Genomic DNA, 13,814 nt, shown 5'->3' with positions numbered 1-13,814 from the left:
AAATGTACAAGGAACTATAAATATATGAATAATAGACAGTACTTGTATGAATTAGTTAAAAAAAAATAAAAATCACAATTGTTAGTAAAATATGTTATAAAAATTGCAACAAATGGTTCATTTTCTTTTTTGTTTTCTGAAGAATCTTTAAAAAATGACCTAGGCCATCTTTTCAATGTATTTGTTCGCAAATAAACTATTAGCATGCTGGCGTTTTAGAGTTCAGTGAAAAATTTAAAGTGCGTATGACACCAAAAAGCATGTTTGTTCCATATTTCACGCGGCGTTTTATGCTCCTGAATGAAATGAACCGCTTGGATGTGTGTGGAACGGATCATTTTATATATTCAATTTTTGAATCCCGCGCCATGAAAACGAGTGACTTCCGGCTTGTGTCTTGGGTTTAGGATGAATGCGAATGTGACGTCACCCGGGTCAGCGTCTTACAACACAGCACTGCTTTATAGCATGCAGATGTACTGCGGATTCAGCTGATTTTGTGGATGAATTCGTTAATTTTTGGGATCACGCCAGCCAAACGGCTGCAGAAAAATGTTGCTGCACCAGGGAGAGGCGTGTGAGCCTTTTTGGTGTTTCAAAAGGTTCCCATTCATCGGTGGATATTGGCCAAAACAAGCCCTACTACTGTGGGACCATTGGACTTAAGAGGAAGTGAGTAAACGTCATGTTTTGTATTATGTCAAATACTGGGATTATTTTAATACGTAAGTGGCTTGCATTTTGTGGCTGACATGCTCTTTGTCCACTCGGCCGATGAACGGCAGCTTGTCGCACATCCCCCCCGCCGGGAGAGCACTATACTCTGCTTATTGCCCTCTTCATGTGCCCGGTGTTTTATCAAATTTTTCACCCGATCAGAATACAGCGATTACAAAGTAAACACTACAAACTTTCTTTAAATAAAGGACTATTTATTTACGTTCGATCATTGATGGGTATGTTGAAAAGCTCTCCTCACTCCTCAGACACATTCTGTCATGTTAGCTGAACAACAACTGCACGGCGCTCTCTGTTTACGTTGTCGTCGTGTAGTAAAGCATTATTTTTCATTATATTCGTGTTGACCATGTGGCAGCTACGCATTCCTCTGACGTCGGCTGGTTTGTCCAGCGGTACTCTCCAGCTGCTTCCCCGGCGAGCTCTCCTGTCCATGGTAGCAGAGGAACGAGCTGTAACTTGCTTTCCAATGGGCGGGTTGCCGATCAGCGAAGACAATCGACAACCCTGCCGCCGTGTGACATGATGGGGGCTAGTTTTGTGTGATTTTTTCGCTTCGAAAAGCGAAAATAAGACTTTGAAGGTCACTCGGTTCGGGTTAGCATGTCGGCTAGCTGTCACGACTTTTGGCTTGTTTACATTCTCCGAAGCCATGGGGCAGGGAAATGACAAAAGCCTGACTAACTACGGTGGCATAAAATATCGTTTGGGAGGTGCAACAGTAAAGGTGAAGTCAACAGTTTTGACCATTATGGAGTAATTTTGCCATGTTGTACTGAATAAATGCATTTTTATTTATTCATATTCCATTTAGCACAAGACTGTTATTTGTCATGACCATACCATTCATTTAGCAATTGGGAAAAAAATACTTCCATTAAAAGAATATCCTTTAAAAATATTGGAGTAGAGAGACTGAAACAATGACATTTTGCGGCTCTCTTCATCGCATTTTCCTCGTTCTGAATAATTCCCCCTCAATGGGCTGCATACTAAATCAGATGAAACCATTCTCCTGCCGACGTCATCCACGTGTTGGGAACGCTAGAGCCCTATAATGGTAGGCGTGGCTAGACGGCGGATTAAAAGACTAATTTCTCGTCATCTACGCTTTGCCAAATTGTTGTATATAGTCGAATCGTCTCAAAATATTATTCCAATTCACATGATAATGCTATTTAAGACGTTTTTCGTCCTGTCGTATGCACTTTAAAGAGGATACACAAAGCAATCTGAAATGTATAGAGATGCGATCGAAAATTTGGCACCGAAAACTTTTGGCCAAAAAATGGCGTTTTCAGTTAAAAGACCGAAAGTTTATCAACGAAAAGTGTGAAGAACCGTAGTCCTCTTGTGATAACGTCATCATAATAGGGCTAGAATCAAAACTACTGGCTCACAGCCAACATTTTCACAGCTGCAGTTTTGACACCTTCAGAGTTTGCCACAAAATGCTTACTGCCACCGGAAATGCACCCTCCCAAGCGGATTCAGAATCTGCACCTTTCAAAAAAAAAAAAATTCTCGAGCCTCAGGGATCGTCGAACATTCTGAAAGATGTTTGCGTATTCGTGCGAAGGGACCATATTTTATTTCTGCCTGATCGAGAAGAAGAAAAAAAACGGGGGGCATTAATTGGAAAAGTTGTATTTCATACAATGAAAACTAGGCCTGCAAGCAGGACTGAACGGGCCCTTGCAATATAGCGCAACTCGGACGTCACGCAACTCGGACAGTGTGCAGGTCAGGGTGGTGGCAGATCGTCCTCTCTAATCATCTCATTAGAACCTAACATGCTCGAAAGTCGCCTCTTTACATTCACACACCTAAGAGATATAAACCCCTATTGGAGACAGTACTACAAAAAAGGAGCCACTACTGAGCTGTGCAGCCAAGCCCTTATTCAAAACCAAAATGAATCTTTTAACTGGGCCAATTCGACCAAGTGTGCCAAATTCTGTGGCTCTATAAGCTGCCTGAGTCTCTGAAAAAAAATATTTCCTTTTAATGGCGAACAAAGGGTCGTCACGGCAACAGACAGAGACATGTGGACATGGGCCGTAAAATAAGTATTTCAAAAGGTCTTGAAACTACAATGACCAACCTGAAAAGAACTGGACATGTATTGGAAAAACGAGTGACTTTCTATTGCCACTAGTTGGCGCTGTAGGGTTGATGCAAATGACCCCTAAAGGACCCTTCAGAGTATGGACTCAACAAGCACAAGATGTTTGGCACCGATATGTTGTAGATCTTCCAAGTTATGACTGTTCAAAACTTGTGGTGAGACGAAATGGCTTCAGTCATTTTCACTTCTCCTGTTGGACCCTTCTGCTTCAACCAAACCTCAGTATTTTTCATCAAGCACCTGAACACATGTCTTATGGCTCCCCTGATGCAGGTTTGAGGTGAATAGATTTTTTTTCCTGGGAGGAGGAGCCTGTTTCGTAAAAAAAAAGGCATTTCCTGTTCCCACTAGGGGGCGCTAGGCCTAATGGGTAATATTTCAATGCACTCGTGTTAAGGGTGGGATCCCGCACATACATGCCAGATATGAAAAAGATTAAACGTTGTGTCAAGGAGCTATTAGTCATTTACTGAATTTGTCATTTTGGCGAAAAAATGGCCGAATTTGGCACCACTCTTACGTCAGACCCATGAATGAAAATGCACCATTTTGAAAATTTTAGATCTCCTATGTCTCCTGAATAGTCTCACCAATTTTGAAGATGATCCAACTAACTCCCTCTGTGACAAGGTCTCAAATGTGCACCCTGTTAATTGATAAAAATTTCACATTCGATCCAAAATACCCGATTCCCTGTTGGGTTTGGAATAGGGGTTCAAGAGACTTTTTGGAGCAGTTTTGCACAAGGTATCAACTCCCCAAATTTCATTGCTCTACGTTAAAAAAACCTAATAGGAAACGCCTTTTTGAAAAATTCAAAGGGGCGCCACTGAGCTATTTTGTTACATTTTTTTGTAACGTCAGAAGATTATTGAAATCCACGCAAAGCCACATGTATGTGCAAAATTTGGTGAGTTTTCGTGCATGTTCAGGCCTCCAAATGTAAACTGTATTACAAATGGATAAAAATTTCACATTCGATCCAAAATACCCGATTTTCTGTTGGATTTGGAAAATGGGTGTAAGAGACTTTTTGGAGCAGTTTTGCATAAGGTATGAACTCCCCAAATTTCGTTGTTCTAAGTTGAAAAAACCAAATAGAAAAGGCCTTTTTTAAAACTCCTTTCTGTCGCCACTAGTTGGCACTGTAGAGTTTATGCAAATGACCCCTACAAGACCCTTCAGCGTATGACTCTCAACAAGCACGGGAAGTTTGGCGCAGATATGTTGTATATCTGCCGAGTTATGACTGTTCAAAAGTTTTTTGCGAGGCAAATTGTTGACGCTCATTTTCACTTTTCTGTTTGGACCCCTCCGCTTCAACGAAACCTCAATATTTTTCATCAGGCACCTGAACACATGTCTTAAGGCTCCCCTGATGCAGGTTTGAGGTCAACAGATTTTTTTCCCTTGGAGGAGGAACCTGTCTCGTAAAAAAAAGCATTTCCTGTTCCCACTAGGGGGCACTAGGCCTAATGGGTAATATTTCAATGCACTCGTGTTAAGGGTGGGATGCCGCACATACGTGCCAGATATGAACAAGATTAAACGTTGTGTCAAGGAGTTATTAGTCATTTACTGAATTTATCATTTTGACGAAAAAATGGCCGACTTTGGCACCACGCCCAGGTCAGACCCATGAATGAAAATGCACCATTTGAAAAAACTTAAGACCTCAAATGTCTCTTGAACAGTCTCACCAATTTTGAAGATGATCCAACTAACTCCCTCGGCGAAAAGGTCTCAAATGTGCACCCTGTAAATCGATAAAAATTTTATATTCGATCCAAAATAACCGATTTCCTGTTGGGTTTGGAAGTGCCAATGCTTTTTGGAGTGGTTTTGGACAAGGTATAGACTCCCCAAATTTCATCGCTCTATGCTGATAGACCCTAATGTTATAGGCCAATTTTAAAATTTCAAGGGGGCGCCACTGAGCCTTTTTTTTTTTTTTTTTTTTTTTTTTTTGGCAACGTGGCAAAATGATCGAAATTTACATTTTTCCGCACGTATGTGCAAATTTTGGTGACTTTTCGTGCATGTTCAGGCCTCCAAATTGGCCGTTTTTATTTGCCCTGAAAAAAAAAATCCTAAAAAAAATCCACGCTTAGTGCTCGGGCCCTAATAATAATAATCCTTTGCAAAACAATAGGGCCTTCGCACGCTTAGTGTTTGGGCCCTAATTAAAAAGAAAAATTAAAAAATGAATTATATACATGTATACTATTCGGTCTTTCGGTTTCGGCCTAGAATTTTGCTTTCGGTACATGCTTAAGTATCACTCAAAAAAATCAAACATGGTATTTATGCAAGAACCTTATTCCAAGTGGTTTCACACAACTGCTTTAGGTAACTATTAAGTTATGTAGTTAAATGAAAAAATGCCTAAATGATTTAAGTTAGACTTAGTAAACTACTTGAACAAGTTAAGCAACTCCTGTTCGACCTTTCACATGCAAAATGTGTAACCACTTTTTGTTTTCTTACAATAGTAGTGTTAATTTTAAACATTCATTGTGATGTTGTTATTATTCTGGATGAGTGGGGGACCCTAGTGCAGAACATGGGTCTTACAGGCAATCGTACTCTACTGTTGCACTCGCGTGATGTAACAGAGGGACTTTGTATCCCTGAAGTAGGCAAAGATGTCAGGCCCACTATTATGTGTTTTTTCAACCGAACACACTCCAGCTATTTACAGACAACACTACTACCAGCCGTGGTGTCACTTCACCCACAAGTCTTTGCGCCTGCATTGTTTTCTAACACGTGCACTTAAACTGGGTGTGGTTGATTAGCTCTGCTAGTACATTTAACTCTGCAAGGGGTGCCTCACTTAATTGACACCTAACAAAGAGTGATCTTTACACTGCTAGTGTTAAAACAACACCTAAATCAACACTAATCACTTCAAAAATATTTCACAACAAAAAAATCAACTCCATATAGATTCTGCTGCATACGGCAACCTCAGAGGGACAAAAGTCATACAATTTGTGCAATCACGTTACCTATATATTAAGCAATGCTTTTTCATAAGTGTTTTAATTCATATATTTACATAATTACCGTATTGGCCCGAATATAAGACGGCCCTGATTGTAAGACGACCCCCTCTTTTTCAAGACCCAAGTTTGAAAAAAGACTTTTTGAACACCAAATTAATTTTTTTACAGAAAATAATTACAGTACATTTGAAACATGATTATAACAATATATTTGAGCGAAAAAGCATGTTATTTTGCCTCATTCAAATCTTAATATCTGAACATTTAAATATGTAAACTAAAGTGCAATCATATTCGTAAATTAATGACTTCTGGTTTTTGAAATGTAAATAAACCAATCTATTGTGATAAAACAACAAAATAGCAATAACTGCATTAACCATCAAAGTGAAGTCTAACTGTAACTGTAGTCTTAAAACAAATCTGAATAAGGAAAAACATTGCAATAAAATAATGCAAACTGGTTAAACTTGAGAGTAGCTGAGATCTGTCATGACAGAAGATCCCTTCAATGATATCTGGCGCCATCTAGCGTCGTGAATGGGTATAATATTTAGAACGCAAATATAAGACGACCCCCACTTTTTCAGTATTATTTTAATGCAAAAAACACCGTCTTATATTGGGGACAATACAGTAATACAACAATGGATTCAATAATGTGCAAAAACACAAAGCTAATGTGTATACACATATATATTAAGAAATGGTTATTCATAAGTGTTTTAATTGACTCTCGTACATGATAAATATGACAATGGATTCAATAATGGATAATGTGTTAAAACACAAAACTAATGTGTATACACAATGAAAAACACCTATTTAAAAGTTAAAATAGTGCATGTGCATTTTTTGAGTGTAGGGGTGTGTGTACATGTGTGTTCTTGTCATTGATTGGCATCTAAATGCAAAACTGTACAAATTTTACTCTACATTACTAATGATAAGTATAATAATAAGTCAATTTAAAATGACAAATACAGTAGGTGCAGATATTTGTGGAAGATTTACTTTAAAAAAGACATCATTCATTGTTTTTCTTCCTCCAGAACAGTAATGACATTGTAGTTATTGTAAAATATAATAAATACAAAGTTGTTCATTTTCAATATGCTGTACAAACTGTTATCCATCGGCGACAATGCAGAGCCTCAAGTAGAAGTGGTTGTGTGACAGCGTATTAACAGTTTATCCAACCAGACATTGCATTAGGAAATCAATTGAATATAAAGCATGTAGCAGGTTGTAGAATCAGACGGAAATAACAAGATGACATAAAGTGGTGCACACACATTTTCTTCCAAAAGCAGTCAGCCAGCACAAAGCATATAGCTTAGTCAGTGCAGGTGTACTGTATGTGTGTGGTATTTGGAAATAGTTTTTCATGTGCTGCTTATGAGGTGTTAAAAGTTAATGAGGAGGTTTATCAGACTTGATTAGTGAGATGAAGTGTGCATTGAACCTGTTGGTAATCCCTCCTGGAAACACACTGAGAAAATAAATACTGATGTGCAGGACTGCAACATTAAGTCTTGGTATTGTACTAAAAAAGAGGGATACTCATAGTGTTGATCATAGTGTTCAGTATGTTTTCATTCAAGAAGCCAGAATTTACAAGATTAAAATTAAAAAGCAACGACTTTTCCCTTTGCCTTCAAAAACTGATGCGGTCGGTTGATTTGCAAATTTAACCGGAATTTTTCATGTGTCTTTGCAAAGTTGAGTACATACTGTTCAGGATTTTAAAATCCATTTGTGATTTCATCACTTGAGTAAATTTTAATTACCTTAGTATCCATTACTAAAAAGATTCAAAGTAATTTAAACTCAAGTGCATGAAGTACTAAGTAGAATTAACTCCAAAGTCAAAGTGTACAATGGCATATCCTTCGTCAACAATAGATATCCGAAGTTAGCGTATCGATACTATTAAAAATAATGATGCACAGTCCTTGGTTCCATCCCTTGCCAATACAGCAGCTTCTGTATATACAACAGTCATAACAACAACAACAAACAAATATATACTGTAAAAGCTTTGTTATTGCATCTTTACAACCAGCATAGGAGGACGGCTTGGAGGCAGCACATGTTTTGAAATGGTTCTGCCCACCTTGTTAGTCACCGTGAGGAGGGGCTTCCCTTCTGATGACGCCTTACTTGGTATCTCCTTCAGGACCATGGCAACAGTCTTATCTGCAGCCCTAGAGTCTTTGCCCTACAACAGTAAAATCAACAATGACTTGTGTCAGGACAGTTCAATGACAACTCAATACTTTGCCTTCATCCAGGGCGCCTTACATACAAGACTTTATCTTATGATGATGGAAAAACTACAATATGTGAGTCTCTCTACAGTTACAAGACATCCACAAGACGATGAAAAGTCACTGCACAATGTGTTGGCTTGAGACCGTGATAAGCATGATTAACCACAACAGTACTTATCACCACTATGATGGCGGATTATCACATGGAGAGTTTGTATTGACAAATGACATTGTTTGGCTTCAGTGTGGCTTTGTGGTGGTTTGCCCACGCGTGTGTGTAATGTTGCCGAGCACTTAACGTGATGATATATCTCCATGTTTACACATCTGCTTATAGCCAGGGATGCACTATACCAGAGGAAAGCAGTGCAGCAAAAATAGCAAACATCTAATTTGCATTGCTTAACTTAGTTGTACTACTTACAGTAGATTGCCATTAATAACCATAATTTGGCTCAACAAACGAGATATTCATTTTCAATACAGTAAAGTGACTTTATGATCTATCTTGAAAGCAGGGAGCAGGTGGAGGAACATTTAGAAATGTGTTGGAAAGGGTCCAAGTAAAATTAAACATAATATTTGTGCATAAATGACAGAACTGAAGAAAGAACAATGAGGCTACATGGAGAAGATATAGCAAAGGTAGAGGACTCAAAATATTTGAGATCACCAGTCCAGCTCAACAGTGAGAGTGTTAAGGAGGTGAAGAAAAGGATCCAAGCAAGCTGAAAAGGGTGGAGAAAGGTGTCAAGTGTTTTTTTTTTGTGACACAAGAGTTCCAGCATGAATGAAGGGCAAAGTTTATATGGCACTGGTGAGGCCAACCCTGATATACGTATTGTAGACAATGCTGCTGAAAAGAAGACAGGTGGTCAGGCTGGAGGAATTTAAGGTGTCGAGGTAGGATAAAAAAATTTAATTCATCACACGGACAGCCAAAGAGAGATGTTTTAGAGACAAAGTTAGAGAGAGCAGACTTCAATGGTTTGCGCACATCCAGAGGAGAGTGTCTTGTTGAAGTTGGGGGGCCACAAAATATTAGATGTAGGGGTGTAACGGTACACAAAAATCTCGGTTCGGTACGTACCTCGGTTTTGAGGTCACGGTTCGGTTCATTTTTGGTACAGTAAGAAAACAAAATGCAAAATATAAACGTGCTAATTGTTTATTATACACACTTTTGTGCTTTCAACAATAGGAACATTAGCCTATACAAAGCTAGAATTCTGCTAAAAAAGTAGCAGGTAATTAAAGATAATACAACAACAATTTGCCTTTCAGACCCCGCATATTGGTCAGCTTTCTTTCTGAAAGAAAGAAGAAAAAATGAAGTCCTGTGCCAAAGAGAAAAGCAATCCCAATGACAAAGATTTTAACATATATTTTACAAATGAAATGCCTCAATGAAACATTTTTTTTTTCTTATGAACGGTTTTCAAAAGTTTTATTGGTGGATTTTCTCAAGTTAAAGAGCCACACAGAAATTAATAAATTTAATTGTGTAAGCAGGATGTGTGTATTATTCTTATTATTTAATTACAGGTGTTTTGGCTCATTTCAATTTATTTTATTTAAATGGGCTATTATTTATTTTATCATGTGTTTATATTTTACAAATGTGATGTAGTATTCATTTATATTGTATATTTTATGTTGTATAACTTTAGTTCCTATGTGAATATTAAAGTTCCTTCTTGTTTTGTTGTGGTAGGAGGGTTTTGTATTGAACACGGGGCAGTTTTGGTTATTATTATAGCAGACAAGACAGCAGTAAATCAACAAATACAAGTCAACTGTGCCCCGATCTACCACTCAAGAGATCTGATGGACTCAAAAAGTAGGTTACTATTGCATATTAGTTTGAAAATCGACCGTATTTTTACACGAGTGACTTCCGACCCGATCCTAGCTACCGGTAGTAGTACTGACGCAGGAGGGCCGCATCTTGCGTCAAATAATAAACTCTGCCGTTCTTTTCACGTGCGTTGCGTTGAGCCGCTTCTGGGACGCATCTAACACGCAACCGCACTGTGACTGGTGTGCATTGGCTGATTGACTGGAATGCCCGCATTTCACTGCATTCTTGCGGCAGCCACTTTTTCGCGCCGTTGACGTCTCTGGGTTATACAGTCCTACCGTGTTTGTCCTCATTACAGTAGAGAAGACAGAGTAAATATAATCTACACAAAGAAACTGTAACCCGATCGACTCACAGCCTCGAAAAGTAAGGCTTATACTACGTCAGAAACTCATTCGGAACGCGTCCGTTCCGAACCGAGCACCACATACCGAAACTGTTCAATACTATTACATGTACAGTTACACCCTTAATTAAATGTGATGGTTCACATACATATTTTCCCCCTTCTGTCATCGTTTGCATGCTATCCTCATTAAAATATGAAAACCTATAAATGTTTGGGTGGTTTTAGCTAAAGCAGTATTTTCAACTGTGTGATTTTGACAAAGATCAGCTCACATTTGATGGCGCTACCAGGCAAGAGTTGGAGAGGAAGTTGGTGTTTGAGAGGACGACGCAGAATGTAGACTAGCATACAATAGCAAACCAAAGCAAAACAAAATTTAAGATGAGATTTTGTTCATGTCTTACCTACATCTCTGAGAATTGAATCAGCAACAATCGAAACCAGAGTGGTTTTCTCAGTTTTCTCCAATTTGTCGAGTGAGAAGTAAGCCTTATGGTGAACATTACATGAGAAGGTCTTGAGAAATGTTCTACTGCCACGAAGTCTCACAGCTGTCTCCTTTCAAGAGACAGCTGTGAGACTTCACCAAGAGACAACTATGAGATCTTATGTTGATCTCAAACGCATCTCAATTTAATCTCCTTACTTGGCCTCACTATCTCAGTCATGTCTCAGTGAAGGATATGGATGAGCAAAGTCATTTATTTCTTAAACTTGCCTCAAAGCTGCCTCTTTTTCTGATCTTGCCAGGCAACCAAATATTGTGCCAGGTACAAATACTTCTCAATTTGATCTCTTTCCAGTCTGTAATTGCTCTTTTGGGGTTGTCAATATTCTTTCATCGTAAGAAAAGAGTAGTGTATGCTCTGACATGTTATATCACATCTTAATTCATCTCGAGCCAAAATCTGAGAAAATAATATAATTGAGCAAATAATTCAATAACATATCTGGTTCATTTTCACAATGTAAAAATTAGAGATGTGACCGAAAATTCTGCGCCAAAAACAATTGGCTGAATAGCTAAAAATGCATTATTGCTTTTAAGACCACCGAAATGTGTGGAGAACCTTAGTTCTCTTGTGATTACGTAATCAAAACACAACAAAAAGCAACACGCTAGCTGGCACAGACAACATGTCTGCAATTTGGAAGTATTTTGAAGTATCAAAGAAATATTTAAATTATTAACTGAAGGAAAAAAAAAAAAATTGCTTCATCGCTGCTGCATGCTCTTTCTGACGTTGCTTTGAATTGATGTCCTTCGTAACATCGAGTACAGTGAATTTGAGCTTGTGCGTGGCTCAGTGGTAGAGTAGTTGTTTCCTAATCATGATGTTGTGAGTTCAATTCTCCATCCTGATGAACTTGTTTAAGTATCTTTGAAGAAGACATTTCACCCCACGTTGCTCCTGGTGCTGTGTCAGCAGTAGGTCAATGAGGATGCAGTGGAATGGAGTTGTATAAGTATAACTTCATTTTCAACTATGAACATTTCTCTTGTCAAATATTGCTTAAATCTGGTTTTCTCAAATCAATCTCATTTTTCTCAATGATGTCTTTGCTCATCCCTTGTTTCTAAGGGGACCCTTAGAAGCACAAACTCAGAAACAAATAAGCACAGAATGAGATAAATCTGAGATGATCAAATTCGTCTCACGAGATGAGATTAAACAACAGATGAGCAGCAAATTTTTGCTCTGGGATGGTAAAGGAAGACACGCGGGACAAGCTGAGAGGAAAGGAAGACACTAACAAAACACAATTGTAATGTGAGCGTCCTTTTCGTATTATCAATTTGCGATACTATGAAAGTAAATGAAACTAATATCAATATACATTTGCCTCCTCAAAACTATTCACACAATGTTCTTTGCAGTAGACCATTATACAAAATGTTGAATTTAGGATTCAGGGGGGACTAATGGATTAATGGACGATTTGAGACAAATGTTTTGAGGTACCAGTGTAGTCATAGAACAAATTAAAGTTGTATCCCAAGGCAACAATGTATTTGGAAACAGAGCAATCTTTTCACGAATTAAGTGTCGCCAAGGTCACCAGTAGAAGTTTCAAATGTAACAGGCTTTTTATTTTCCCCTATTTCATCTCCACTTTTTGATCATATTACCTCAGGTGTTCCTTGACTTTGATTTTGCCCACAGCCAGGAGCTGCTTTTATCGGCACTGGAGCACTCAGACTCACAGATGTTCACAGAAGACGCAAGCCATTAAATTTGTTCACCAGACACTGAAAAAGCCTCTATTTGAAGTCTTCTTAACCAGGAAGCCCTAATAGCTCCTAAATGTGTATCATCTTAAATACAACAACGTTTCAACCTGATATTCACGTGCCAAATTATATGAAATTATTTTCTTGAATACCTTCGACTGACCCATCATTCTAGTGTTAAATTGTTCGGTCCAAAGGATTAAATATCATAATTAATTGTGATCTCTGTTTTTTGTGTGCCGTCCATTCATTGCTGCTCAGGGGTTTCTCAGTGCAACAATACTCTTTAGTGACAAAAATGTCATTCTAATAAAGATATGCCTTAAATTGAACACTTGAACACTGTTTTATTGCCAATGCTAATTCCTTCCAATGACATAATCTTATTCATTAATTATTTTCCAATGTTTTGAAATTTTTCATGCATAAGATGAAATGGGAGTGTGCTCTAGCTGAAGTACGTTTTTTTGTCTATTTTTAATTTGATTGTAATCGCGTTCGCAATGAATTAGTTCTGTAAATGGTAAGCTTTTAAATTGGTCACGGAGTGACATCACACTGGGACTTCTTATGCATTAACCTGCCCTTTTCTTTCTTCCTCCGCGCTCACTAATATGGGAAGCTCAGAGCCTTGAATGAGTCGCACCAAGCATACAATGAATAAAAAATGCAGTATCTCAATTAATACATGAGGATCTGCTGTTGTTTAGTACAATACTTATGTCTAGGGATGGGAATTGATACGATTTTTACGATTCCGATTCCATTATCGATATTGCTTAACGATTCGATTCTTTATCGATTCTCTTATCGATTCTAATTTCGGGAAAAAGAAGAACAAACATTTTGATTGGCATCAAGTTTGTTTAATCAGAAGTCACAACCTTACAAACTCACAACGAAGTCAAAAGAGGCCCAAAGCCTCAATGTTAACTGTGGCAATAAGTGGCAAATGCACAAGAATGTGTAACATTTTACTGAAACATTTTTCTAATAGAAATTAAAATATTGGTATATTTTGGCATATAGGTCGTTGTTCTGCCTTTGGCAGTGTCCCCAAACATTTTCCTGTGAGGGCCAAATAACTTTTCCCTTCTCTGATGAGAGGCCGGGGTCAGTTTGTAACAGAAAAAGTGTGACGATTGCAGGAGTGCGAAATGTAAAAAAATTATTGTTTTTCAGAAAGCCACAATCAAATAACCCTCTGTGGATTCTTCTCGGAAC

At 38.2% G+C, this 13,814-nt stretch overlaps 1 protein-coding gene across 3 annotated transcripts in view; it reads right to left on the bottom strand.

Annotated features, from left to right (window-relative positions):
• The window catches only part of pex5la (peroxisomal biogenesis factor 5-like a), a 187,272-nt gene that overhangs the window by 93,061 nt on the left and 80,397 nt on the right, over nt 1-13,814 (bottom strand). For 2 of the 3 annotated variants that reach the window (XM_057840380.1, XM_057840381.1), the window contains exon 2: nt 7,991-8,095. The exons of the other annotated variant lie outside the window; for it this stretch is intronic. In XM_057840380.1, coding sequence (XP_057696363.1) covers nt 7,991-8,095 — 105 coding nt within the window. The remainder of the gene's footprint in view (nt 1-7,990; nt 8,096-13,814) is intronic. 3 annotated transcript variants of the gene reach the window in all.

This window comes from Corythoichthys intestinalis, chromosome 7, assembly GCF_030265065.1.
Source record: "Corythoichthys intestinalis isolate RoL2023-P3 chromosome 7, ASM3026506v1, whole genome shotgun sequence".
NCBI lineage: Eukaryota > Metazoa > Chordata > Actinopteri > Syngnathiformes > Syngnathidae > Corythoichthys > Corythoichthys intestinalis.
The sequence above is the reverse complement of the archived record's forward strand: the minus strand, read 5'-3'. Positions and strand labels throughout refer to the sequence as shown.